This window comes from Rhincodon typus, chromosome 8 (genome assembly GCF_021869965.1).
Source record: "Rhincodon typus isolate 14 chromosome 8, sRhiTyp1.1, whole genome shotgun sequence".
Lineage (NCBI taxonomy): Eukaryota > Metazoa > Chordata > Chondrichthyes > Orectolobiformes > Rhincodontidae > Rhincodon > Rhincodon typus.
Genome location: NC_063339.1, coordinates 46,272,467 through 46,299,617, shown reverse-complemented (window position 1 = coordinate 46,299,617; position 27,151 = coordinate 46,272,467). Strand labels below are relative to the sequence as shown.

Sequence of the window (27,151 nt, the reverse complement as noted above, 5' to 3'; positions counted from 1 at the left end):
GTGAAAGCTTAATTTTATGCTAGCTTCTATGTTCTATTAAGTGTGAACTACAAGAAGCTTAAGTTTGAGATTTACTAGTTTTATTTGCAATATCTTTTGGTATAATGTTTTTTGTTCAATCCAGGTGACCTGTTCAGAACATTGTCTACAGAAATATCTGAAGATGACCCAAAGGATATCAATGCGCTTTCAGGAATATCATATTCAACAAAATGAAGCTTTAGCAGCTAAAGCAGGACTGATTAGCCAACCTCGAATATAAAAATGGACCAATAATGTCAGGGCCCAAATGAATCATAAGACATTGCTGCACTAGTGGACTAATGGTCACATTTTAAAATGTCCAAAACACTGGTGCCTATTAAGATGCAACTGAAATGAACATTTAGAATCAAGAAAAGGTGGATGGAAACAAGAATTCATTATGTCTGATGGACCAACACTTCTGGTTTATTTTGAAAGTGAATGGTACACCTTTGAATTGTTTGTAAACTTAAGTCTACAGTGATCACTGCATTTAAGGTTCACAATGATGATGGAATAAACCTTGTTGGTGCTGAAGATGGTGTAAATCTTTCATTCAACGTCATCTTCTACCAAATTCTGTGCAGTCATACCTGCGAGAAAACGCTGAAAGAAATTCACATTTATTTATCAGAAAAAAGCAAGTGTTCTGTTCTATCATTAACATAAAAATGTTTAGAAGAAAGGGTGTTAGATGTATTGATTTCACTTTATACTGGTGAAAAAATATTTAAGCTTTCCTATTACATGTTTGGAAAGTTACAAGTTCTTTGCTGTAGTATACATTTTTCTTCCAAACATAATCCTTTCAAATCAGTACACCAATAAGACAACAATAAGAACATTCGCTTCAATCTTCACACTCGCTTAATATTGTCAAATTTTCACATACCTTCCACTTTAGGAAACAAAATAAAAATTCAATCAGCTGCCTTATTACTAGCTCAATTACTAATAAAAATGTTACATAGCAAATAGGTGTACAGAAAATCTTTAGGGAGTAATATAGAGCCAATCTTGATTGTTCTTGTTAGCTACTCATTTTCCACTGTAATTCAGATTTATATTTGTCTTAAGGTAGGGCTCTTAAAAGAAATCAAACACTGACTATAATACCAGTTAGGAATGACAAATTCTTATTCCATTGTAATTTCATGGGTAACATATTTTCAAGTAGGTTTGCTTCAATCTTTAGGTATGGCAAAAATGTTTCCAATGGTATAAGCAAGCTTCTCTAGTTTTCAAAACAAAGTGAGTTCAGAGTTTTACTTGTGATTTCAACTGATTGTTTGTCGCTTAATTTTCCAAAACAATAAGAATCAGTAATTCCGAATAACTTCTCAGACAACTTTGCAATATCAAAGGTGAAACTGAAACCATCTTTAAAAACTTTGGGAGCAAAAAGAAGTCTTCAAGTAAATTAGCCTAGACCGGAATGTCAAACCTATTTACGTAGGTGGCTACAAATCAATTTTTCTCTCAAGGTTCTTGTGCTCACCAACTGGTTCTCTTTCTAGTGCACCCACTCCTGCACGAGATCAGCCTTCCCTCAGCCCCACACTACTTATTCGTGCATTTCAAAGCCCACTGGAAGGTTAGATAGGGCAACTTGCATTATAGCTCCAGCCTGTCTGTTCGCCAATCCTGGTCTAGATGATTTGAAAAATTTACTAACTTGCAAACGTTTGAGTTCAATTTCACTTTTGCTAACTAGGCAAAACAAGTCTTTGAAATTTATGATTAATGCAGTTGACTCCACAGAGTCAAAACGCTCCAGCATTTAATGCAATCATGGCTGGTATAGGGTTTCAACTCCACTTTCCTACCCACTCCCAATATGCTAAAAATCTCTCAGTCCTGGCTTTTTAATATTCCTTGGTGACCAATTTGAAGGTGATTGAATTTAAAAATCCAAAAACAAATCAATTTTTGGAGATCCTTAGCTAATCTGTAGGTCTACTATAGAACATTGTACTTTCTGTAATCTGAACTTTTTATTTTCAGCTAATTATCTATACATGCATACGGTTCAAATGCACACAAAAAGTGAATATTAGCGTACCTGTCTTACAGTGGGCAATCTTTGGATGAGCATTTGAAACACTGGATGTGGTAGTGTCTGCTGAAGAACCTGTAATAGTTGCTGTGGCTGACCACATACCGATACAGCGTTACTTAAATGATCAACTCCTTTCTCATAGTCACCTAAAAATCAATAGAGTAATAGTCAAGTTATAGATTAGTAACATAGGTTGAGAGTTCACATATCACTTCAGTAAATTAATTCTGGTATTTTCTGAGCTGGGCCCAGAAAAATCATCTTAAAAGGAGCTGGATTTCAACCAGTTTAACACTCAGCACCTCTCCCTGGCCTATACATGAGTGAAGTCCCCAAATCAACTTATTAATTTCCTCCAAAATGGAAAAGAATAAAAACCTCTACCACTAGCAGAATGGATGTTTGAGGAAGGCTCAAACATCACTATCACATGGCAATTAGAAGTGAGCAATAAATGCAGCCTCTCAGGTATTGCTTGTGTAAGGAATTTATATTAATATTAAAAATATTTTAATTTAGGATGTATTTTGTTAATTCATTGAGTTAGTACATAGTAACTACATTTCAATCATTCTAATCCTGAAGACACTTACATTCTCTAATAACATCTTTCAAGTTTGTGCATCAACTCTAGTGTGCGTAGCATTAAACCACACAAACCTCCACTGCTACATCAGATCCTGCATGATCCAAATCAATATTCCAGTCAGGATTAAAGGAGCAAGAGTACCCAACCTCTGGCAGCTCATGGCTTTTAATTCAATAAATACACCAGAAAAAAAGTGATGAAACTTTGCTCTGAATCTACATAGTTCAACAAACCATATTTCCACATCAAGCTTCAAGTTTTCTATTTGCAACAGATTTAAATTTATATGGAAACTACAAACATTGATGACAAAGAAGTAAAGGTTAATAGAAGACCTGACTCTCAATATCTTTTTCCTCACATTTCTCAGTTTTCTTCTTGTTACTCAAAAATCATAACAATGAATGGAAGTGAAAGGCTGTTTAAATTGCAAAACTGATTCACTGTGATTACTCAACATTCAAGATATATATTTAAAACAATATTATCTTTTGGGGTTGCTCACAAACACTAGCCAAGTGGAACCAAAGGATTTGAGGCTGATCTTCAGAAAACCCTAATTATATTCTTCATGAACTCATTCAGCCAGAAGGTTGATCTTTTGTTGGATTCTGAGTTGTGTGTTATTCTTTGAGCAGCAGTTCTATTTTTCCAATTTCAAAATTAGGTGCTGGGATTTCTAAACACAGGTAGGTACTTCATTGTACTTAGCAGTCTTCTAACAAACAAATAAAGTACTAGAACCAAGTGGATATGATTAAAATAGTTGCCTATATTAAGCCACAGTTGGTTTAGCTAACGCCAGACTACCATTGCAGTTATTTTGTTTTCAACATTTCAAAATCAGAAAATAAGACACTTTTCCCTCAAACCAAAAGAAACAAACCAAAAGTACATCTATGTAATCTCCATTACATATAGAATGCAAACTGTATTACCGTCTGAGAAACTCAACAGCATTTTTACTCATAACCATTGTGTTGAGATAACATTGAGTAAAACAAGCATTTAGGGCAAAAAAAAAAAGGCTGGCTAATGCAAGTATACCACGTCATGATTTTAAAAAAAAAAAAGGATGTTTTGTGTGTGTCAACTACTGCACCAAGTATAAGCAAAAAAAAAGTGACTTTTAGATCATACACAATTGGGTTGATTTGTTCCAGGTATGACACTAACCAGCAAAGAATTTCTCCCAATTTCACTGGCAGTTTTCCAATCTTTGGAACTTTTCCAGAATCTGGAGATTCTTGGAAGATTACTATCATTACATCCACTACCTCTATAGCTACTTCCTTAAATATTCTACGATGCATCCCATCAGGGCCTGAAGATAACAAGGTGCAGGGCTGGATGAACACAGCAGGCCAAGCAGCATCATAGGAGCAGAGAGGCTGACGTTTTGGGCCTAGACCCTTCATCAGAAAAGCCTGAAGATATATTGGTCTTCAGCCCCATTAATTTCCTTACACATTTTCTCTGGTAATAATTTTTGTAATATTTCTTCTCCTTCTTCTGCCCCATGACTATTTAGTAATTTTAGAATGCAATGAGAGTCTTCTACAGCAAAGACTGATAAGCGTTTATTCAGCTTCTCTGCCATTTGCTGGTTCCCCATTATTATTACCCCAACTTCATCTTCTAAAGGATCTCTGCTCACTTTGGCTTCTCTCTTCCTTCATATACATTTATTAAAAACTCTTGCAGTTCATGTTGATCTTACTTGCAAGTTTACATTTGAAGTTTTTTTTTCCCTTTTTTTGATCATCTTTTGTTTGTTCTTAAAACTTTTCTAATCCTCTGGTTTACCATTAATATTAGTCACAGTATAGGTTTTTCTTTCAATTGTTACTATCCTTAACTTCCCTGGTTAACTATGTTTGGCCGAACCCCTTCCTAGAATCCTTCTTCCTCACTTGAATATATCTTTGCTGTAAATCATGAACTATTTTCTTAAAATCTGCCATTCTTAAAATCTTCCTCAACAGTATATGAGACTAAACTCCTTTTCCAGTCCACTCTAGCCAGCTCCACCCTCCTTCCTTTGTAATTACCCTTAAGTGCAGCACAGTTGTTTCCAATACTAGCTCCTCCCTCCCAAACTGAATGCTAAATTCTACCATGTTGTGGTCACTATTTCCTTGGTGTTTTTTACTTTAGCATCCGTGACAATGTAAACTTCACAACTTTAATAACTTAATACATTGAAACAATCAGCAATAACTCATTCTGGGATGAACTGTTGAGATGAAAGGGACAAAGAAGCTATCACACAGAGACTAAAAGCAATTAGCCATATCTCGGCAAGATTACATAAACAAAATCATTTTGACACCTATTTAATAAATTGGATGCTTTATTGCCACATTGCCCTGCAGAGGAATTCAAGAAGTTAATTACAGGAAAAGCTGTGTTTTAAACAAACAGCTAACCCCTAATCTAACAAGGAATGAGGGAGCTACTTCTGACAAGAAGGCAAGCTACAGACTTGAGGTCCCCAGGAAAGTAATCAAAGGTGGGGATGAAAGAATCTATCGAATCATCAATAACGTCACACCACAAACTTGAAAGAGAGAAAAACGTATAAGAATCCAACACCAGGACTCTCCCTTAGCAGAATTTCAAAGAACAACACTGCACAAGGATCGAACCCTGGACACTTAGACAGAGCTGTTGGTGGAATCCCGGCCAGATTCCATCATTGATCAAGTTGAGTTGAGGCTTAACTTGCTTATTTGAAGGGCCTTATTTTGGTCGCTAAATGCAATAAAGTTCAAATCATTGTTTTGTACCTGATTGTCTGTGAGATTTCTTAATAAGCAGCCGCACTAAAAGTAACTTGCAGTGCTTTTCCCACAACATATCATTTATTAAACCTGCCTTATTACATCTCAACAGATCCAAAACAGCCTGATCCCATTGGATCTGCAATATACTAGTCACTGAAACTGTCCTGACTATACTTTATGAATTCTTCCTCACAGCTTCTTCTGTCAATGTGACCACATGTGAGGTCACCCATGATTAACATCCTGCCTTTGTTGCATGTCCTCAAGATCCTTATAGTTAGGAGGCATGCAGAACTCTCCTATCAGTGTCTTCTTTTCTTTTTTGTTTCATATCTCCACCCATATGAATTCTACATCTTCTGATTCAACATCATTTTTTGCTGAAAATCATAAATTGCTGGGAAAACTCCGGTCCCATAGCTTCTATAGGGGGAAATTAGAGTTAATGTTTAAGGCCCAGTGACCCTTTTTCAGAATTCAGTAATTGTCTCCAGATCAGACTCACCCTACATGCATTCCAACAGCAGTTTCATCCTTTCTGATTTGAATCCACCCACGAATATCTCCATGATGTACAATGCTCCTCAGACAGCTGTTCTTGCCACATTGAGACCTACACTCCGTGCCTTGCATTGCTACATAGACTTTCAATCTCCCTCTCCATGAGCACTGGCTCAATGCTGCCCTGCGCTCACCCCGAGTTCCATTTCATCCTCTGGCTTATTCGATCTGCTAACAAAAACACCTTTTCGTTTCAGGCATTAAAGATTACCAGATGCAACAACTTAGAGATACCTGTACCCTCTGGAACCTTCCTTCCTTCCCTTTCCCTCTGACTCTATCCCCTCTCCTAACCCCACCTCCTGTCATGTATTTACTATGCCTTCTGACACTGAATATTCTGCACTCAGCAAAGGTCTTAGGTTTATCCCTCTGTATGCCTATCTCAATCAATTTCGAGTGCAACATGATGTTGAACTCTTCTTACATCACCTTCGCCTCTGACAATTTCTTTCGGCAAGAATCTTCTCCCTATCCCACAGACCCCTTCACCCACCTCCAACACTGTCCCCCTCCTGGACCTCCCTCTGGCTTTTTACCTGTACTTGGTCTGTTCGAGAGTTCTGAAGGACCTTAGACATTGATTCAGCTTTCTCTCCACAGATGCTGCTAGAGTTTTCCCAGCAATTTCTGTTTCCGTTTCTGATTTCCAGCATCCACAGTTCTTTCTTTCGTTTAATAATTTTTTGCTGTCTTATTTATTCCATTCCGTATTAACAACGCTATCCATGACACTTTCCTTCCTATAAAAACAAAACACTGTTTCATATTCTCATTATCCTCAATCACAGAATGCTGGAGAAACTCAGCAAAGCTGGTTCCATTTGGAAAGAGAGTTGTAAAGAACAGGAAACCAGACCTGAAATATCAACTTTGCTTCTCTCTCTACAGATGCTGCCAAACCTGCTGAGTTTCTCCGGCACTGTGTTTGTTTCACCTTTTGCTTCTTGTCTAACCTTTGAAAAGTCACGAACTCAAATATTTAGTTCCCAGCTCTGATCTCCTTGTAACCATATCTCAGTGGCAACTACAAGATCATACCGGTTAACCTGTTTTTGTGCTGATAACATATCTAGTTTGTTCCATATAGTATGCACATTCAAGTAAAGAACCATTAATTTTGCCTTTATACCGCTTTCCTCTTTTGACCCGAAACTTGCCACTTTTCTGCGGTTTTTTTTTAATTCACTCTTGGGATGTGAGCATCGCTGTTTGACCAGCATTTATTGCCTGTTCCTAGTTGCCTTTGTGAAGATGAGTTGCCTTCTTAAACCGCTGAAGTCCATATGCCACCGGTAGACCCACAATGCCCTTTCTGTATACTCCATCCCGTCATGTCCCACTTTGGGCATAGTCAACTAAATAGCTGCCTAATAATGCTGCCGTATCCTCTTCCTTCCTTCTACCCACCGCCCCCCCACCCACCCCCACCGCCTACCCCCCGCCCTGCCACCCCATCAATTAGTTTGAAGCGTTCTGGGATGTTACTATACAACTTTGCTTACAAAATCTGGTCCGGTCTTGAAAGAAATATATTATAAGCAATAATATTCAAGGTTTACCTCTTGCCAGCAATTCTTCTCCCGATTGGACCTCCTCGAGAAAAAACTTCTGTACAGCTTCAACATCTTTCAGATCAGGTAACTGAATTTACAAGTCAAAAAGAAGTGTGTCAATTCTAACATTTACTTGAAATCAAAAATGGAGAAAATGGCTATATAAATCTGTAACTTACTCCAACCATTATTCATGAATATAAACATGGTCATTCTGGACCAATTTGTCTTGAATAGTTTGAACCTGCAATGAATCCATTATCTTCCTGTCACTACACTGTAGAGCCAACTTGCTAATTCCTAATGCTGATTTAACATCAGCAGCTGACACTATTTACAGCGTTAGAGAAATGTTACATTATCAGAATGGAGTACTTTAAAAGTTAAACTGCCTCCCTGCTTAGCTAAATCTTCAACTGCACAACCTGAATAGCATTTGACTTACACTGTCAAGTCTGGTGACACAACCAAGAACAGTTTGGCGATATATATTAATTTGTTGTTTGCAAGACCCCGTTGTTTGCATGAATTGGTTGCCATTTTCACTGTTGAGCAACAGGAACTACATTTTCAAAGTAATCCATTGCCTGTGGAAAAAAAACTTTATGGAACACCCTAAGCCACCATGCAAACATAATTATTTAGTGTTTTTCCTTCAGCCCATCATTTTTTTCTAAAGAAATCTTTAAAACTTCACACCAATTTTTAAGGATCTCATCAGACAATGAGCTGCAAGTAAAAAAAAAGGAAGTCAGGAAAAAAAGACTGATGTAGCATTTTCACTGAATGGCAAATACAACTGTTAAAGACAGTTACACAGGTCTCTGAAGCAGACAGAACAATTTTTAATCAAGAAAAATGAGATGCACCTGAAGAGATAAAGGATTCAGGAAGTTGGTAGAGAAGATAGAGGAGATTGATTTGTGAAAAAGAAATAAGCTTCTTGGAGTCAATTGGGATTATAATATTATTTTGTGATTACATAACACAATGTAATATCAGATGTACAAATTAAGGTCTTCCCTACCTGTGTGTATGTTCAACAAACTAACAACCTCACCATAAAATACACTGCACAATATCTAGCATACTTTGTGAAATAAAGTAACTGTTTTTGATCATTAAGATGATTGTTTTTTCTATTATAATGGCTGTTACTAAAGCGAACATTTTTATGGCTATAAGCTGTTGTATTTCTCGTCTACTTTGGGGAAAGGCTAAAACAGACTGATATCATCACTGGGCTCATAATCCAGAATTCCAGGCTAACCTCTGCCCCAGGACATTAGAATGCTCCCATGACATATGGTGAAATTTGAATTCAGTAAAAATCTGGGATATAAAGATAGCCTAATGGCAACCATGTAAACACGGATGGATGTTTATAAAACCCATCTGGTTCACTAATATCCTTTAGGGAAGGAAATCTGCCATCCTTAACTGGTCTACCCTTATGACTCCCGATCAACAGTAATGTGATTAACTTTAAATGCTCTCTGGAGAAGCAATAAATGCTGGCCTAGCCAGTGATGCCCACACCCAATGAATGATTTATTTTTTAATTCTTTCATTATAAAAAGCTTTATGGTAAGATATGCTATCTTGGAGTGTTGCGTTTCTTCCCCTCTATCTTGTCCCCAAGCTCCACACATTTGTACCTGAGGGTTCAACCATTTCCACCCTTCTCACACTATCCAAGCTCAATTATTCTGTGAACCACACCATCTGATTCCTCAATCCATGCCTCACAATTCCATTTTCTGGCTCTGTGCAGACTGATCCGACCATGGTTTTCTCAAGCACCTTTGAGCCGGTCCATAAAACTATTGTCTCCCTGCTCTTTTAAAAACAATTCAGCTTAGCCTGTCCATCCTCTCTAACTACGTCTCAAATACCCTTTTTTTTCCCCAATGAGCCCCTGAAAAATCCTGTCATCTGTGAACTCTGCCTACGACTCCCAAAACTTCCCCTATTCAAATCTTTCCATTTCAGCATATGCCATTTTCACATCCACAGAACAACTCTAGGCATAGGTATGAATGTCTTCCCTGATGGCAACCATACTGTATTATCCCTCCTCACCCCATTGACTGCCTGTTTGATATGTACACCGAAAATGATTTCCTTGGAACACAAATTCCTGAACTTCAATCTCCACAACCTCTTCAATATTAATATCATTTCATTTACCTCTACTACACTTACTGTCACTATCTCTACATAAGCCTGTCACCATTCATTGTTTCCTCAAACTACATACAACAATCACTTCCCAATTTTCCAACCAAGGTTCTCCAGAAATTCCAATTTATCCAAACACTCACACATACCATTAATATGTTTACCTGCCTACAATGTTCATCAGTAGGTTTGACCGATCTTGGCTACCTAGCCAAATATATTTATTACAGAAACACTGCCACTCTCTCTACATTATATTCCCCTTGAAACAGTCTATTCCTCTAACTCGAGCCTGGTGTACATTTCCTTCTTTCTTCATCCCACCACTGGTGGCACTGGTTTCAGTAATCTCACTGCTACTCCATGCAATTTCTTCACTTGGTTCCTTTACCTGTGCACCTTTCTTCAATTTAAAAATAATCCAGATCATCTCAACTAATTTTCATTCACATCTAATCTCTTACTTTCTAGTCCAAAGTTCATTTCCTTAACACCTATTTGTGAAGTTCCTTGAACCACTTTTCATCTTAAAAAATAATGTTAAATAAATTGAGGCAATTTATTATGAGTTATAAAGCTTGTCAAATTCATATAGTGCTCCGTGAGGTATCTGCTATTATTAGATAAAAAGGTTATGTATTAGCAAGTCACACAAAACGCATATTTCTTCATACAATTTTAATTATATTTAAGAATAAGAAAATAAATTAAGACACTATTTCAAACGGAGCAGCACAATATACCAATTCCTCAGAATTAGTAGATGCCCCGAAACATGAGTTAATCAACTGAAACAGAAATGAATATAATTGTTTTCACTGTACGCTGTTATTCACACGAGGAAATCTGACACACTCCTCGGCTATACCACATCCCATTCAATAATGAATAATTAAATAGCATCTTCCACAAACTCAACACATTGTAGCATTTTGCAAGCAATGAAACAATTCCTTTCAAGTATTGCTAGTGATTGTTCCTTTTCTTCCTCTAATTATCAATACTTTGACTTCCATAATTTACAGAAGCATTGATTCAAAAATATTATTTTAATATTGACACCATGCTGTCATTATGCAGATTTAGCATTTCACTTAATGCCTGAATAATTGGACCCATTTCAGACATTCTTTTACTATTAGCAAACTTGTTAAAATCTTTACCTTTTATCTTATGTCTAGCCTTTTTTATAATCCTTTCTTGGCATTCCATTCACTACCTACTAAAATACCTTCATGATTTTCTTTAATACTGTTAGTCTTAATTTTATTATACACCTTTCTTTGTGGCTTGGTTTTAATCTCCATTACTTCTCAGAATTAAAGGCAGCACAATTAGGTTACACTCTATCCATCTCATATTTGAAGATTTCTCACTGCTGGAGAATTACACCAATGCCCTCTTTGTTCTTAGCTACATTCACATGGATCTTGTCTCATTTTTAAAGTCTTATGCTATGACAGAATGCTTTATTAATCTTATGAACTCGTTTCGCCGCTGAAAGAGTGTTAGAAATGAGAATATTAGCCATGAATTTGGTGTGATAATGACAGAATTTTTTTTTTTTTAAGTGTTTACCATTACACCCCTGAAACTAACAACAATACTTGGAGTCCACAAATGCAAGAACAACACAGAATTCCAGAAGTTTCTGTCAGTGATTCTCTGCTTTTTGCACCCCCACCACCATATCACTGAAATCAACTAAAATTACAAAAAAATTCCATTATGCTTAGTCTTGCTGTAAAAATCCTTGAAAATGTTACAGCTGTTGAATGAGATGTAGTTGAAATTTTAAGTGTACTAAATTCACAATTACTACTAAACATTCATGAATTCCCCGAAATGTTAATTTTATAACAAATTTATATGTCAAATTTATCCTTAATGATGAATCATTCCACTTTTTTTTTTTCTTTTTCTGAAGTTTGCTCTTATTTTAGTTTCTCTCTTAATTTTAGTTGCTCCCTTAATGCAACAGCATTCATTTATTTTGGTACGTGGAAATCTATAAGTGTAGGGCGAATATTCAATGGTTTTAATTTCCTGACTTGCTGAAGGTGAACGTTTCAATGTCACTGGCTCCTTATCTGCTTGCTAACATCATTGCTCCTCATGTCAAGACATTCCTTTAACTCAGTGCTAGATTTAAACTGCTGTTGAGAAAGAGGAATACCAAACCCAGAGATCACTACACTTCTCTGGCCAGCATTCCTCAAGGTCAATGGCAAGCACCTTGCTTCACCGCTGACCAAATCATTCACACATTCAGTCTCCAGCACGATCCAAAGCAAAGCTGTGTATATGTCAAATTAATGGTAAGCATTGTTTATATTCACCAGGGAATCAGTTGATGGAATTTAATTGTCTCTTTTATGAGCAGTGAGAAAAAAAAGGGAAACAGTTAGTACGTCTCAGCATTCTGAAATTTAGCATCACAATGGAAGATTGTTCTCTCGAACACTGGCAACAATCCATCAATCCTACTCAATACAGATTCAGAAATCTGTCAACATTTGGTTTCAAAATAATCAAAGTAGTTAATGTCAGAGCATAAAATTACTAATTTTAGTCAGGAGAAAATTTTGAAAACTTGGACAAATTTCCCCTTTCTCTTGATTTTCAATCAAGGCAGGTTTAGTTCCACTGGACATTTGCAACCCCTAAAACTAAGATCTAGTCCCAAATTTCCTATGTTGAATAACTGAATACAGCATGAAAATTGATTTATAATTCTATGGATTACCTTACTAATAGATTTTGTAAAGTATTACTCCTAGGATATGTGCACTTCCAACATTTGTTTACCTTGGCAACTGCTGTCAAAACATATGTCAACAAATTTCAGAAATAATTCTTTTTCCAACAAATTTTCTTCCCATAATTCCCGAATGAGTGTTATTTATTCCCGGTTATTCTTCATAAATCAAGGAGTATCAGCAGGTATTAAAATATAAACTTACCATAACTTACTCGCACCCACATTCTTTACAGCAGCATCAGTGAATACTAATGTGAAACAAGAACTATGACTTTCCTGCATCCACCCATATGCAATTTTTAACGCAAGACACTGAAGTTAATTCAGCACGTTTATACAGCCTTTAGGTGAGATCAGATAACTGAACACAGGCTAAGGACTGAACCTGGAAATGTCTCTGGTACAAATACCTGCTGCCCCCACAGTTCACAAGGATTTATACAGTATAGTTCAGAACATCAAAGTGCACAGTCAATCTTACCTTCCCAATAGAATCATTTTCTCTATCCTGTTTCTTCTGTTTTCTTCTTCCTACAATTTTTAAGAATCAAAATACCCATTTAAAATCATGGATGTATAAAATGCAAAATGGAATCTGCTTTCTGAATTGAAGCAGAACACAGTTACAATGAAGTTAAAGGCACTTTCTTATTAAGTCACTGAAAAGCAGGGAATATTTATTATGTATATATTAAGATTTATTCACCAAAATTTTAAATTAACACTTATCATTTTACATTAATTAACAATTGAGGCTCCACAAATATCCTTACCCTCAATAATGGGGGAGCCCATCACGTCAATTCAAAAGATAAGGCTGATATATTCACAACAATCATCAGCCAGTACTGGCAAATGGATGATCCATCCTAGCCTCCTTAAGAGGTCCCCAGCATCACAGATGCCGTTCTTCAGCTGATTTGATTCACTTCATATGATATCAAGAAATGGTCGGAAGCAATGCACATTGAAAAGTCTATGGATTCTAACAACATTCTAGCAATTATACTGAAAATCTGTGCCTCAGAACTTGCTGCATCCCTACCAAGTAGTTCAGTATAGCTACAACACTGACATCTTCCCAACAATGCAGAAAACTGCTTAGGTATGTCCTATACACAAAGAAGAACAAATCCAATCCAGTCAATTACTATCAATTTACTCTTGATGAATCGTAAAGTGTTGGAAGATGTCATTAACAGTACTGTCAAGCATCACTTGCTTAGCAATACCCTGCTCATTGATATTCAATTTGCTTCCTCCAGAGCCATCCTGCCTCTGACCTCTTGACAACCTTGTTACAAATATGGAAAAAAAGAGCTGAATTTCAGAGGGGAGGTGACTGCTCTTGAAATCAAGGCTCATTTGACTATTGCAATAAATAGTTGTAGCAAAACCAGAATAAATGGGAATCAGGAGCCAAACTCTCCACTGGTTAGTGTCACATCTTGCAAAAAGTAAGATGATTGAGGGGTTAGTCACCTCATCTCCAGGATATCTCTGCTCAAGTTTCTCAAAGGAGCCCCAACCATCTTCAGCTGCTTCATCAAGGTCAGAAGTGAGGATGCTCACAGATGACTGCACAATGTTCAGCACCATTCACAACTCCTCAGACGCTGAAGCAGTCCATGTTCAAATGCAACAATACCTGTATAATATCAAGACTTGGGCCAACAAGTGGCAAGTAACATTTGTGCAACACAAGTGCTAGGCAACAACCGTCTCCAGTAAGAGATAATCTAACCATTGCCCCTTGATACTTAATGGCATCACTATCAATATCCTGGGATTACCATTGACCAGAAACTGAACTGGACTAGTCATATAAACACTGAGTAGAAGAACTGGTCAGAGGCTTGGAATCTTGCAGTGATTAACTCACCTCCAGGCTGTTCAAAACCTGCCCACTGTCTACAAGGCACAAGTCAGGAATGTGGTGGAATATTCACCACTTGCCTGGATGGGTGCAATACCAACAACACAAGAAGCTTCATGTCATCCAGGACAAAGCAGCCTGCTTGAGGGGCACCATATCCAAAAACATTCACTCTCTCCACCACCAAAGGTCAGTAGGAGCAGCATGTACTATTGAAAAGCACTGCAGAAATTCACTGATGCTCCATAGAAAGCACCATATAGAAAGGCAGGGGCAGCAGATACATGAGAACATCATCACTTGCAAGTACCCCTTCAAGTCACTCATTATGCAGACTCTGAAATATATTGCCATTCCTTCAATGCTGCTGGGTTAAAATCCTGGAACTCCCTCCCTAACGACATTCTGGGTGCACCAACATGAAGTGAACTGCAGCAGTCCAAGGCAGCAGCTCAAGTGCAAATAGGTTCAGGAATTCAATACTGGCCCGGCCAGTGAAGTGCACACCACTGAGAGTGAATACAAAAGCATGTTATACTTGCATCACTAATTACATTACAGCATCACTAATTAATTTTATGTGCATAAAGAACAGGAAGTAAACTCAAACCTGTTCTTTTCTCATATAACAGAAAAATAACCTTGTGACTTAAATTTCCAAATTTAATTGCAAAGATGAAGTCGAGGAATAATAAACCAGCAAGAAAATATTCAACTATTCCTATTTATGAAAAGAAGATCTTTCTCTAGAACATTCCCTTTTATTGTATAGAAAACCAGGTTGCTCTTTGACTCCTGTAGTAACACAAGATGTCCAAACATTGTTCAAATGTTCATTAAAACGTGGTTAGCTAAAAATGCAATGATGTGTCTATTCACAGTAGACCATTTAGGACGGATTTAAGGAGGCATTTCTTCACCCAAAGAGTGGTGAGCCTGTGGAATTGATTAGCACAGGAAGTAGTTGATGCCAAAACACTGAATGCATTCAAAAGGCAGCTATAGCACTTGGGGCGAATGGGATCAAAGGTTATGGGGAAAAAGCAGGATTAGGCTATTGAGTTGGACGATCAGCCACGACCGAGATAAATGGTACAGCAGGCTGAAAGGGCCAAATGGCCTCCTCTTGCTCCTACCTTCTATGTTTCTATGTAATGATTAAATAATATATATTATGCCCGTAAATAAAGAGTTTAATTTGATGGACATAAAAGACAGCAAAGTTCCATTTCACATTATAAATCACAGCTGAAACAGTATTTGTTTTATTAGATTTGACAAGCATTCAATTTTGAGTCAATATGTCTTGTCAGGGATTTAAAAAAAAGACACAAACTAAAGCCCAATTTCAGCATTTTAATCTTTGTTGATCTGGTATGTATAATTAATCAACTTAATTAATTAACCAAGTTTAATGATAACTGTGACTTTAAGTTAATTATTTGCATGGAACTCATAAATACATGAAATACTACAAATTAAAATTGTGTCAAAATGTACATCTGAAAGTGAAATATTTATAAAGCAGAGATAACACTATTTCCTTCCATTAAGGGATCCAAGTTGAGAGAAATTCATACAAATTCTTCTGACTTGAGTGAAATCTAATTAAGCTTACTTTAATGTCTCTCCAGTGCTAATAAAAAAATCCAAAGTAATATGTTACAAGAAAATATTTATTGTGACAATGAAATTTCAATACTGTCAAAAAGCTCAGATGTCTTACTTTAGAGATAGTCAAAAGTGTTGTCAGTGTCAATTTACAAGTTATATTACTGATTACCAGTTTTTAAATTGAATTCTACTGCACAATAAAAGTTAATAAAAACACTAAATTCCAACTATTGTCTTGTTTCCTGTTAAACCTTAACATTGTTAGAACACAATTATACTACAGGTTAATGGACATTGCAGGAGGTTGCACATTCACATCCACAAATTCCAATCTTGAGCAAACAGGAAAAAGAAAAATGGTGATAAAAAAAATAGGAGTAAAACACAAGTTGATAAGTTACTCTCCAAGGGTCTAATCAAAGAATCTAAAGTGATTAGCAAAGTTTTGAGGAATAAGATTTTTAGGATCTTGCCTGATCTTCTCAACGAGGGAACACCCACAGCATGGGGTAAAAGGGGATCTTAAAAAGCAGCTGAGACAGAAATGAAATGTTATTTTTATTTATGGAAAATACACTATAACACGACTCATTACAGGATCCCTCTTGGATCCCAAAATCTATATTTAAATAGGATTTGTCCAGTGTGGCAATACAGCACACAAGTCAAGAAGTTCTCCATCTTACTAACTCCGTAGAGACAGCAAAGGCAATTCAGTTGACCTCAGCACCACTGTGTTAGGAGAAGAGTCAAATCAGAGTTCTGCAGCCTATAATTCCTGCAAAGTCTGACTGCCAGGCACCAGATGAACACATCTTTGAATGGGGTCAATGCATACACATCAATTCAACTATGGAAAAAACGTTAATTGAGCTATTATTGTTCTAGTTAAGAAATACAAAGGAGATAAATTGGGAAAACGTGGAAAGAATATATCTGAAAAAACAACCTAAGGATTGTTCTCCTCCAAGCAACGGAGATTTAATAGAACTGTTTAAAATCATAGATTTTCATGAGATAGTTTCACCTTACTGAATCTATTTCCAATGGATGAAAGTTGGAAAACCAGAGGGTACTGATGCAAAAGAACCTGAACCAACAAGACGAATACCTTTCTGTAAAGTATCCTTAGAAATTGGATGCACTGCATCAGAAGCGGACATAGATTCAATAGTAACCTTCAAAAGCAAATACCTCAATACAAAAAACAATGCCTTGAGCTAAAGGAAAATTATTTTAAGCCTTAAAAAGGGGACAAGTAAGAGACCAGGATTAAATGGATTTCTCTTTAAAGGATTAACTGAAAGGACCAAATACTTTTTTGTGTTGTACTATTTAGATGTGGAGTTCAACAATACAAATAATCATGTTAAACAGAGTATAGCCAGTAACGCGGTGGAAATGTCACTGGACTAGTAATTCAAAGATCCAGAGCTAACACTTTGCAGACGTGGGTTCAAGAATTACCATGGTGAGTTTTAATTGAATTAATAAATCTGGGATGAAACTAGTCTTAGTAATAGTGGATTGTTCTAAAAACTCATCTGCTTTACTAGGGTCCTTTGGAAAGAAAATTGTTACTGTTCTCTCTACAATTGCCTCAAGCCACTTTGTTGATGGGCAACACATTGGCCTTGCTAGTGACACCCACATTCCATAAAAGTGCTGCAACTATATAAAAGTAATACTCACATTAATCTGTTAAACTAGTGCCCTGTAAATTCAGGTACTCTGTAATAAATTTCACCAATTTGTTACAAAATTATCCATTTTGAACAGTTCAGAACTTGAAGATACTAAAAGGGCAGTTTCCAATTTGCCTCAGACTATCACTCAGAATCGGTATTTCTGGATTTAGTCTGAAAACCATTCCGTTAATCATGTCCCTAACCCTGGTAGTTGGATTCAAGGTGTAAGCAAAGGGGGACATCAATTCTTAGCTGGGCAAAGTAATGCCCCTGTCCTACTTCGTTATTGAATATAGGAGGACATCTACAGAAAACCAGAGAAACAACTGAAATCGCCAGTTTCAAGGGGTAAGACGTGGTCAGTTGAATTTAATTCTCTTGCGAGGGACACCAACATCGCAACGACGGAGCTATTGCCGAAGTTTTGTTTCATACAGATATGAGCTGTAACGCAACCAAAGTCGATAAAGCGATAACAATTCATTCATACAAACGTCCGTGACATTTTATCCGGTCTATGAGCAAACTGTGTTCATTAAATTGTGCTTATGCTTGAGTTGTGTTACCCCCCGAGAATACACTCCACCAGAGTTATTCTATTCTCAACCAATATTTATACGAATTTTTCTAAGTGCTGGAAACTTGAAATAAACACAAAAAACGCTGGAAATACTCAGCAAATCAGGCAGTCCCAAGAATAAATACTTCGATAAAACAGTTTTAAAACGAGCCGAAACTCACGTTATAAAGGCAGAATGTGCTGCAATGAAGATGCTTTTATTCCAGTTCTGACCCACGGCTCTTTAGAGAAGCTGCACCCTCCTGTAATTTAGCAAGATCATCGATGCTGGAAAATCAACTTTGAGGGAACGATGCCGAGGCCCACGAGGGGTGTCTCTCATTCTAAATAAATTACATTTACTCCTGTAACTGAGCATGTCTCAGCAGGCTCCATCCTAATTGCAATGGGGTTGAGTGTTGGTTAACAGGACACAAACACCTGCATGTGTCTGTCGCTGGTAACTGGGAGACGGTGAGCGAGGCCCGAGGGCAACACTTACTTTCGCGCAACTTTGCTCGGAAATCTGGGGCACTTCTTCTTTTCCTGTCAAAATATATACAATAACCGATGAAGGCTGCTCCAAAGACCCCGGCCACGATGGCCCCCGTCTTACTGACCAGCAGCATTCCCAACCCGCTGCCAGTTCGAGCTCCGGGCACTAGCCCGCTACACGACCCGGAAACGCAACTCTGCATACAGCCAACTTCCGTCGCCACGTACTGGCACCAAATGTGGTGCCTTAGAAAGCCTGGGCGCCGCCATCTTTTTGCCTGGAACAACCCCTGCGTGAGATCCGGAAGCGTCATGACTCATCCAAAGCTCTGCGGTATCCTTGCTTATTCATCCAGTTCGGACTCTACCTACATACCACAAGAACCAGGGTGACCAACTCTCTGAAATATAAAGGTCACTTTGGCTGAAAACTCGAAAGGGAGAGCTCCATTACGCGTCTTTCACTAAAGTTAGGGAAAGCATCAAACTGAAAAAAAAGACTGCAAAAGGTCAGAGTCAGGTCAGGTCAGACAAATGGTCAGAATAAGAAGAAAGGCAGAGATTGACTTGTGAGGCTAATCGGTAGAATAGTTAAAAGTATGAGCGTGCGCTGGTTACAAATGTAAAACATAAGAACATCAAGAGTTTCCATAAGTGGGCCAGTTGATTTTTTTTTTGTTTTTTTTTCTGAAGAAGGGTCTAGGCCCGAAACGTCAGCTTTACAGCTCCTTCGATGCTGCTTGGCCTGCTGTGTTCATCCAGCTCTACACCTTGTTATCCCAGTTGATTAGGTTTTGTTTTCTCAAGAGATCTATACGAGTTTGGAAACTTTTGTCTTAGAAGGCAGTGGAGGTGGGATCGTTAAATATTTTTAAGAGACAAGTGGATACGAATCTTGCTAGGCAAGGCCATTAGGTGTAGATTGGAACGTGGAATTCAAAACACGGACAGATCAGCTGTAGTCCTATTGAATGGCAAAGCAAATCCAAGGGAAGGATGTTCTCTTACTTACGTTCATATACGTGACTGCAGAAACAGGAAGGGGTGCTGGTGAGATCATGGGAGCAGGCTAACTAGGAGAAAGGATGGTCGGTCACCTGACGGATGAACCTGAGCATATGCACCTCAAAGGATGAACAAAGACAGCAAAAGATCATCCAATCATTCTGTATGTTTTGATCCATTCCAGTAAATCCTGGGCCTTCTCATTCCAGTTTACAATTATTGCAGCTGACACCAGTAGGACAAGCTAACTAAAGCACAGATTTTGATTTTAACCAACGCACAGACTGTAAAAATCAGGTGGGAAAAGGTAATCCAGGGAAGGAACTCATTGAATGTTTTCATCACCGTTTCTTAGACCAGCATCTTATGGCACAAACTAAACAGCAGAACAAACTAGACAACAAGGTGCAGGGCTAGATGAACACAGCAGGCCAAGCAGCATCATAGGAGCAGAAAGGCTGACGTTTCGGGCCTGGACCCTTCATCAGAAAAGGGGGAGGGGAAGGGGGTTCTGAAATAAATAGGGAGAGAGTGGGAGGCGGATAGAAGATGGATACAGGAGAGGAAACAAACAGGTCGAAGAGGCGGGGATGGAGCCAGTAAAGGTGAGTGTAGGTGGGGAGTTAGGGAGGGGATAGGTCAAGGGGGCGGGATGAGGTTAGTAGGTAGGAGATGGGGGTGCAGCTTGAGGTGGGAGGAGGGGATAGGTGGGAGGAAGAACAGGTTAGGGAGGCGGGGACGAGCTGGACTGGTTTTGGGATGCGGTAGGGGGAGGGGAGATTTTGAAGCTTGTGAAATCCACATTGATACCATTGGGCTGCAGGGTTCCCAAGTGGAATATGAGTTGCTGTTCCTGCAACCTTCGGGTGGCATCGTTGTGGCACTGCCGGAGGCCCAGGATGGACATGTCGTCTGAGGAATGGGAGGGGGGAGTTGAAATGGTTCGCGACTGGGAGGTGCAGTTGTTTCTTGCGAACCGAGCGTAGGTGTTCTGCAAAGTGGTCCCCAAGCCTCCGCTTGGTTTCCCCGATGTAGAAGAGGCCACACCGGGTACAGCGGATGCAGTATACCACATTGGCAGATGTGCAGGTGAACATCTGCTTGATGTGGAAAGTCTTCTTGGGGCCTGGGATGGGGATGAGGGAGGAGGTATGGGCAGGTGTAGCACTTCCTGCGGTTGCAGGGAAAAGTGCCGGGTGTGGTGGGGCTGGAGGGGAGTGTGGAGCGGACAAGGGAGTCACGGAGAGAGTGGTCCCTCCAGAAAGCAGATAAGGGTGGGGAGGGAAAGATGTCTTTGGTGGTGGGGTCGGATTGCAGATGGCGGAAGTGTCGGAGGATGATGCTTTGGATCCGGAGGTTGGTGGGGTGGTACGTGAAGACGAGGGGGATTCTTTTTTGGTTCTTATTGCGTGGAGGGGGTGTGAGGGATGAGTTGCGGGAGATGTCCTTGACCTGTCCGTCCTCCCTGGACTGACCTATCCCCTCCCTAACTCCCCACCTACACTCACCTTTACTGGCTCCATCCCCGCGTCTTCGACCTGTTTGTTTCCTGACCACCTATCCTCTCCTCTATCCATCTTCTATCCGCCTCCCCCTCTCTCCCTATTTATTTCAGAACCCCCTCCCCCTCCCTCTTTTCTGATGAAGGGTCTAGGCCCGAAACGTCAGCCTTCCTGCTCCTATGATGCTGCTTGGCCTGCTGTGTTCATCAGCTCTGCACCTTGTTGTCTCAGATTCTCCAGCGTCTGCAGTTCCTACTATCTCTCCAATCACAGACCCACACTTCTCTCCCTTAAACTGTATGTAAAATTTGACCAGGTGTTTTCACTGTGAGGTATGTAATTAATCCTAGCTTGTTGGTCTAAACCAAGTCTAGTTTATTCTGCTCAGAGATAGTAGGAACTGCAGATGCTGGAGAATCTGAGACAACAAGGTGCAGAGCTGATGAACACAGCAGGCCAAGCAGCATCATAGGAGCAGGAAGGCTGACGTTTCGGGCCTAGACCCTTCATCAGAAAAGAGGGAGGGGGAGGGGGTTCTGAAATAAATAGGGAGAGAGGGGGAGGCGGATAGAAGATGAATAGAGGAGAAGATAGGTGGATAGGAAACAGACAGGTCAAAGAGGCGGGGATGGAGCCAGTAAAGGTGAGTGTAGGTGGAGAGGTAGGGAGGGGATTAGGTCAGTCCAGGGAGGATGGACAGGTCAAGGGGGCGGGATGAGGTTAGTAGGTAGGAGATGGGGGTGCGGCTAGAGGTGGGAGGAGGGGATAGGTGGGAGGAAGAACAGTTTAGGGAGGCAGGGACGAGCTGGGCTGGTTTTGGGATGCGGTAGGGGGAGGGGAGATTTTGAAGCTTGTGAAATCTACATTGATACCATTAGGCTGCAGGGTTCCCAAGCGGAATATGAGTTGCGGTTCGTGCAACCTTCGGGTGGCATCGTTGTGGCACTGCAGGAGGCCCAGTATGGACATGTCGTCTGAGGAATGGGAGGGGGAGTTGAAATGGTTCGCGACTAGGTCTGTGATTACTGTTTTGAGTTTAAACAAGGGCAATTATGAGGGCATGAAAGTAGAGCTAGCGAAAGTGAACGAGCAATTTAGGTTAACAGTGGCAAACGTTCAAGGGGACATTCCAGGAAGCACAGAATAGATACATTCCATCAAATAAGAAAAATTCCAAGGGATGGACCTGCCATCTGTGGTTAACTAAAAAAAGTCAAAGCTAGTATCAAACTAAAAATACAAGTCATTATACAAATATAGGTGGCAGATCATTAGATCGGACAGAATATTTTTAAAAAATCAAAGAATTACTACAAGATTAATAAGGAAGGAAAAATTAGAATACGTGAGAAAGTTGGTCACAAATATTAAAACAGATAGGAAATGTTTCTTCAGATATTTAGAAGAGTTAACAAAGAAAGTGTTGCTTCTACAGAAAATGAGCCTGGGTAATTAGTAAGGGAGGGGAAAGAATTGAACAGATATTTTTGTACTGGTCTTCACGCAAGTAACATCACAGAAATAGCTGTAAATCAGCAATTGAAAGGGAGTGAGGAAATCTAACAATTACCAGGAAGTAATACTGAGTAAATTATTGGAATTACAAGTTGACAAGTCCCCAGGTCCTGATGGGTGTCATGATGTGGAGGTACCAGTGTTGGACTGGAGTGGACAAGGTCAAAAGTCACATGACACCTGGTTATAGGCCAACAGGTTTATTTGAAAATACGAGCTTTCCACGCTCTGCTCCTTCCTCAAGTGCAGTGTGGAAGAGGATGTATACCGACAAAGAATTTATAAGCAGAAAGATAACAACCCTAAAAATGGCTCACAGTTGACCACCTCCTGTTAGAAAGGAGATGCAAGTTTCTATTGATGAAAATGGAAATCCCAGAATTTCTTTCTAGTCATTGCCCCAAGATACTTAAAGGTTTTATCATTGTGTGCAAGGGGTGACATTTCAGGTCAGACACTGCATTTTAGATGTGAGGACTTGTTTAGAATCAAGAAATTCTGGGATTTGCATTTTAATCAACAGAAACTTGCATCTCCTTTCTAACTGATTCAACAGGAGGCGGTTGACAGTGAGCCATTTTTAGGGTTGTTACCTTTCTGCTTATAAATTCTGTGTTGGTATACCTCCTCTTCCACACGACACCTGAGGAAGGAGCAGAGCTTTGAAAGCTAGTGTTTTCAAATAAACTTATTGGACTATAACCTGGTGTCGTGTCATTTTTGACCTGATGGGTGTCAACCTAGGGTCTTAAAAGAAGTAGCTGGTGAGATAGATGATGCATTGGTTTTAATTTTCAAAATGTCATTAGATTCAGTGAAGCTTCCTTTAGATTAGAAAATAACTAATGTAACTCCTTTATTCAAAAAGAGAGACAGAAAATATGAAACAGGCCATTTAGCTTAACATCTGTCATTAGGAAAATGTTAGAAGCCATTATTAAAGGCATTGTAACAAAGCAGTGGGTAAGTTCAAGGCAATCAGGCAGAGCCAACATGGTTTTGTCAGAAGATGATCATGTTTAGTTAATTATTCAAGTTCCTTGAAAGACTAACTTGTGATGTAGATAAAGAGGAACCAGTCGATGTATTGTACTTAGATTTCCAGATGTGGATGTTGAAAGAATGTTTCCACTTGTCGGAGAATCCAGTACTAGGGGCCTTAAGTTTAAAAGTAAGGGGTTGACCATTTAAAACATAGATTAGGAAACATTTTCAGAGGGTTGTGTGTGTTTGGAATCCCATTCCTCAAAACACAATGGATGCAGAATCTTATATATATATATATGTGTTTAATGCAGAGATAGATCCTTGATTAGATAGGGATGAAAGATTACCAGGGATATGCAGGAATGTAGAGTTGGAATGTAAATCAGATCAGCCATGATCTTACTGAATCGCACAGCAAACTTGAAGGGCTAAGTGGCCGACTTGTTCTTTGTGCACTTGTTCATGTAAGTGATTTAATGAATCCTATGATTGTTTTTTAAAAAGGACAGTCAGGGTAGATGCAGGTAAGATGCTTCCCCTGGTTGCGAATCTAGAACCAGGGGCACAATTTTAAAATAAAGGGGTTATGACTTAGCACCAAGATTAGGAAGAAGAAAAATTCACTCGGTGGGTTGTGAATTTTTGGAATTCTCCACTCCAGAGAGCTGTGCAAGTTCAGTCTTTCAGTATGTTTAAGGTAAAGATTTACAGACTTCTGATCAACCCTATACCCTTTATGCCATTGGTAGAGTGGGTAAAAGGCATTGAGGCATTCAATCTGACTGATTGTATTAAATGGCTTGCAAGCTCAATAGACTGAATGAGCTGAATTCTGTTCCAAGGGTGGGCAGCTGGTAGTTGCAGCTTACCGAATGCTTGTCCTAGCCATCATGTAAATGTTTCTTCACAACTGCATCCCTGCATCCTCCATGGCCACCACCTTCCTCAACCCTTTGTCTCCAAGAATAAGCATGAGCAAACCACCAACCTTACAACATCATGCTGCCTGCTCTGGGTCCAACTCAGCCACCACTTCAGTCTTTCAACATTTTCCTTGGGAACTCAGAGGTATTTATGACTTGCATGCTTCTGCCAGATTGCTATATATGCAGGAACATGCACGCATCTTACGCATCTGCACAAGACAAATTATACAGCTCTTAATTTGCTTTCTTAGAACCCACTCACTGACTTCAGCATTGACTTGTGAGTTCGTTGCCTCACAAAAATGACCATATCTGAAAGTTAGTGTCGGGCATACAAATGTGGCCTGCCCATTTTACCTTTCATTTTCATCATCTATTAGGATAACATAATCAAGAAAACAGTCAATTGCTGCTGTTTTGTCCATCAATTTATCAATAGCTCCAGCTTGTATGGAATGCTTCCATGTGAGATGAATGAAGTACTGAATTTCTATTCAGGTGATAGAATGAAAAATCTAGATAGGAGAGGTCAGAATTGCAACCACTGAGCATCTAGATTAATTTGACTTAAGCAAATCGACTGGATGCAAGATGAATAACAATCAAGCCATTGTTAAATTCTTTCTTTCCAGAGATTTTCAAAAGAAAATTAATTTGTAAGAACTTTATATAAAATGAATAAAACTGACAGGATTTAAATACAATTACCAGACCCTTGAATGTTAAAGCAGTAAATTACTATTCTCATTATTCACTGACCTCCTTTCATCATGGCTGAATAGCAACATCACATCAGCATGTGACCTTATGAATACAGTATCAAGGGCTTTAAAGGCAGGATGGCAATATTTAAAATTGTGAAAAACAAGCTGGTTCTGATGGTCATTGACCTGGTAACCCAACTGTTAACCCTGCCTTCCTTTCTCCACAAAAGCTGCCAAACTGATTGCATCCATAATAAAAACCGAAAGAACTGAGGATCTGTAAATCACAAACAAAAACAAAAGTTGCTGGAAAAGGTCAGCGGGTCTGGCAGCATCCATGAACAAAAAAATCAGAGTTAACATTTTGGGTCAGGTGACCCTTCCTCAGAACAGGTTGCTATTGTGTTCCTCAAGTTGTTAGCAATACTGAAGTAATTATTTATGACAACAGCATTTGTTATGAGCATAACACTGTTGATATGGTATAGATAGATATCAGGCATTTGATACAGTGGCACATAACAGACGTGAAGGAAGTTATAGGTCATTATATAAAACGGACAGTAGTAACATGGAAACAAAATTGTCTGAGTGACAGGAAGCAAAGGTTAATGATCTGTGGATATTTCTTTGAGCTGAAGGAACGTTCGTAATGGATTACCCTCCAAGGGGTAAAATTGGGATAAAAACAGAGTGAATGCTGGAGAAACTCAGCAGGTCTGGCAGCATTTGTGGAGCGAGAAACAGAGTTAATGTTGAGTCTGGTATGACTTCTTCAGAACTGAAAGGTGTTGGAAAATAGGATTTTTTAATATACTTTTGACAGAAGCAGAGGAGGAGCAAGAGCACAGATTGTATAGAGACCCATTGCAAAAGACAAAGGGATTGTTTATAGTGGAGAAAGAGATAAAAGAGATATAAAAGGGTGTAAATTAAGGTGTGAAAGGGGAGAATTAGTCCTTGCTACCACTTGCAAAGTAAACGAGACACGAACATGACAGGGTTGAAGCGGACAGAAAGTGGGGAAAAACAGCAGAACAGATATAATGCAGTCAGTTTCTGAGGTTATTGAATTCAACATCAAGACCTCAAAGCTGCAAAATGCCCAGGTGAGAAATGAGGTGGTGTGTTATGCTTCATTAGAACATTGCAGCAGGCCCAAGGCAGAAATGTAAGCATGAGGATAAAGTGGTTTATTGAAATGGTAATCAACTTCCGACATGCAAAAATACCCAGTTCTTTCTTCAGATCGTTCATGCAATAGTTGTGGTCCCAGCACTGGCCCATGTGTAACCCCACTAGTTACTGGCTGTCATACTGAAAAAGACCTCCCCCCCCCCATTCTCTACCTTCTGCCAGTCAGCCAATCCTCTCCCCATGTTAGTACCCTGTCCCAATACCAGGAGCTCTTACCTTATTTAGCAACTTCCGCACAGCACCTTGTCAAAGGCCTTCTAGAAATCCAAATAGATCACATCCACTAGCTCTCCTTTATCTAACTTGCTTATTACCTCATCAAAGAATTCTAATCTCCTCAAAGAATTCTAACACATTTGTCAATTATGACATCCCTTTCATGAAGCCATGGTGACTCAGCCCTATTTTAGCATGCATTTCCAAGTTCTCATCCCTAAGTAACAGGCTCTAAAATCTTACCAACAACGAAAATCAGGCTAACTGATGTATAATTTTCTGTCTTCTGCCTCCCTGCCATCTTAATCAGGGGTGTTAAATTTGCCATTTTGAAGTCACCTGGGACCATC

The 27,151-nt window shown here is 39.1% G+C and overlaps 2 protein-coding genes across 4 annotated transcripts in view; one reads left to right on the top strand and one right to left on the bottom strand.

Moving 5' to 3' along the window:
• timm9 (translocase of inner mitochondrial membrane 9 homolog) overlaps positions 1–561 on the top strand; it is an 8,894-nt gene extending 8,333 nt beyond the window's left edge. For all 3 annotated transcript variants that reach the window (XM_020533879.2, XM_020533878.2, XM_048600293.1), the window contains one exon: positions 125–561. In XM_020533879.2, the coding sequence (XP_020389468.1) occupies positions 125–262 (138 nt within the window). In that variant the 3' untranslated portion in view covers positions 263–561. The remainder of the gene's footprint in view (positions 1–124) is intronic.
• Positions 419–19,006, bottom strand: LOC109935204 (mitochondrial import receptor subunit TOM20 homolog). Its single transcript, XM_020533877.2, has 5 exons — positions 18,757–19,006; positions 12,999–13,048; positions 7,582–7,663; positions 2,087–2,229; positions 419–630 (listed from the first exon to the last, which is right to left on the bottom strand). The coding sequence occupies exons 1-5, from the start codon at positions 18,950–18,952 to the stop codon at positions 577–579; spliced, it is 525 nt and encodes a 174-aa protein (XP_020389466.2). The 5' UTR covers positions 18,953–19,006; the 3' UTR covers positions 419–576.
• Between the last annotated feature and the right edge of the window lie 8,145 nt (positions 19,007–27,151).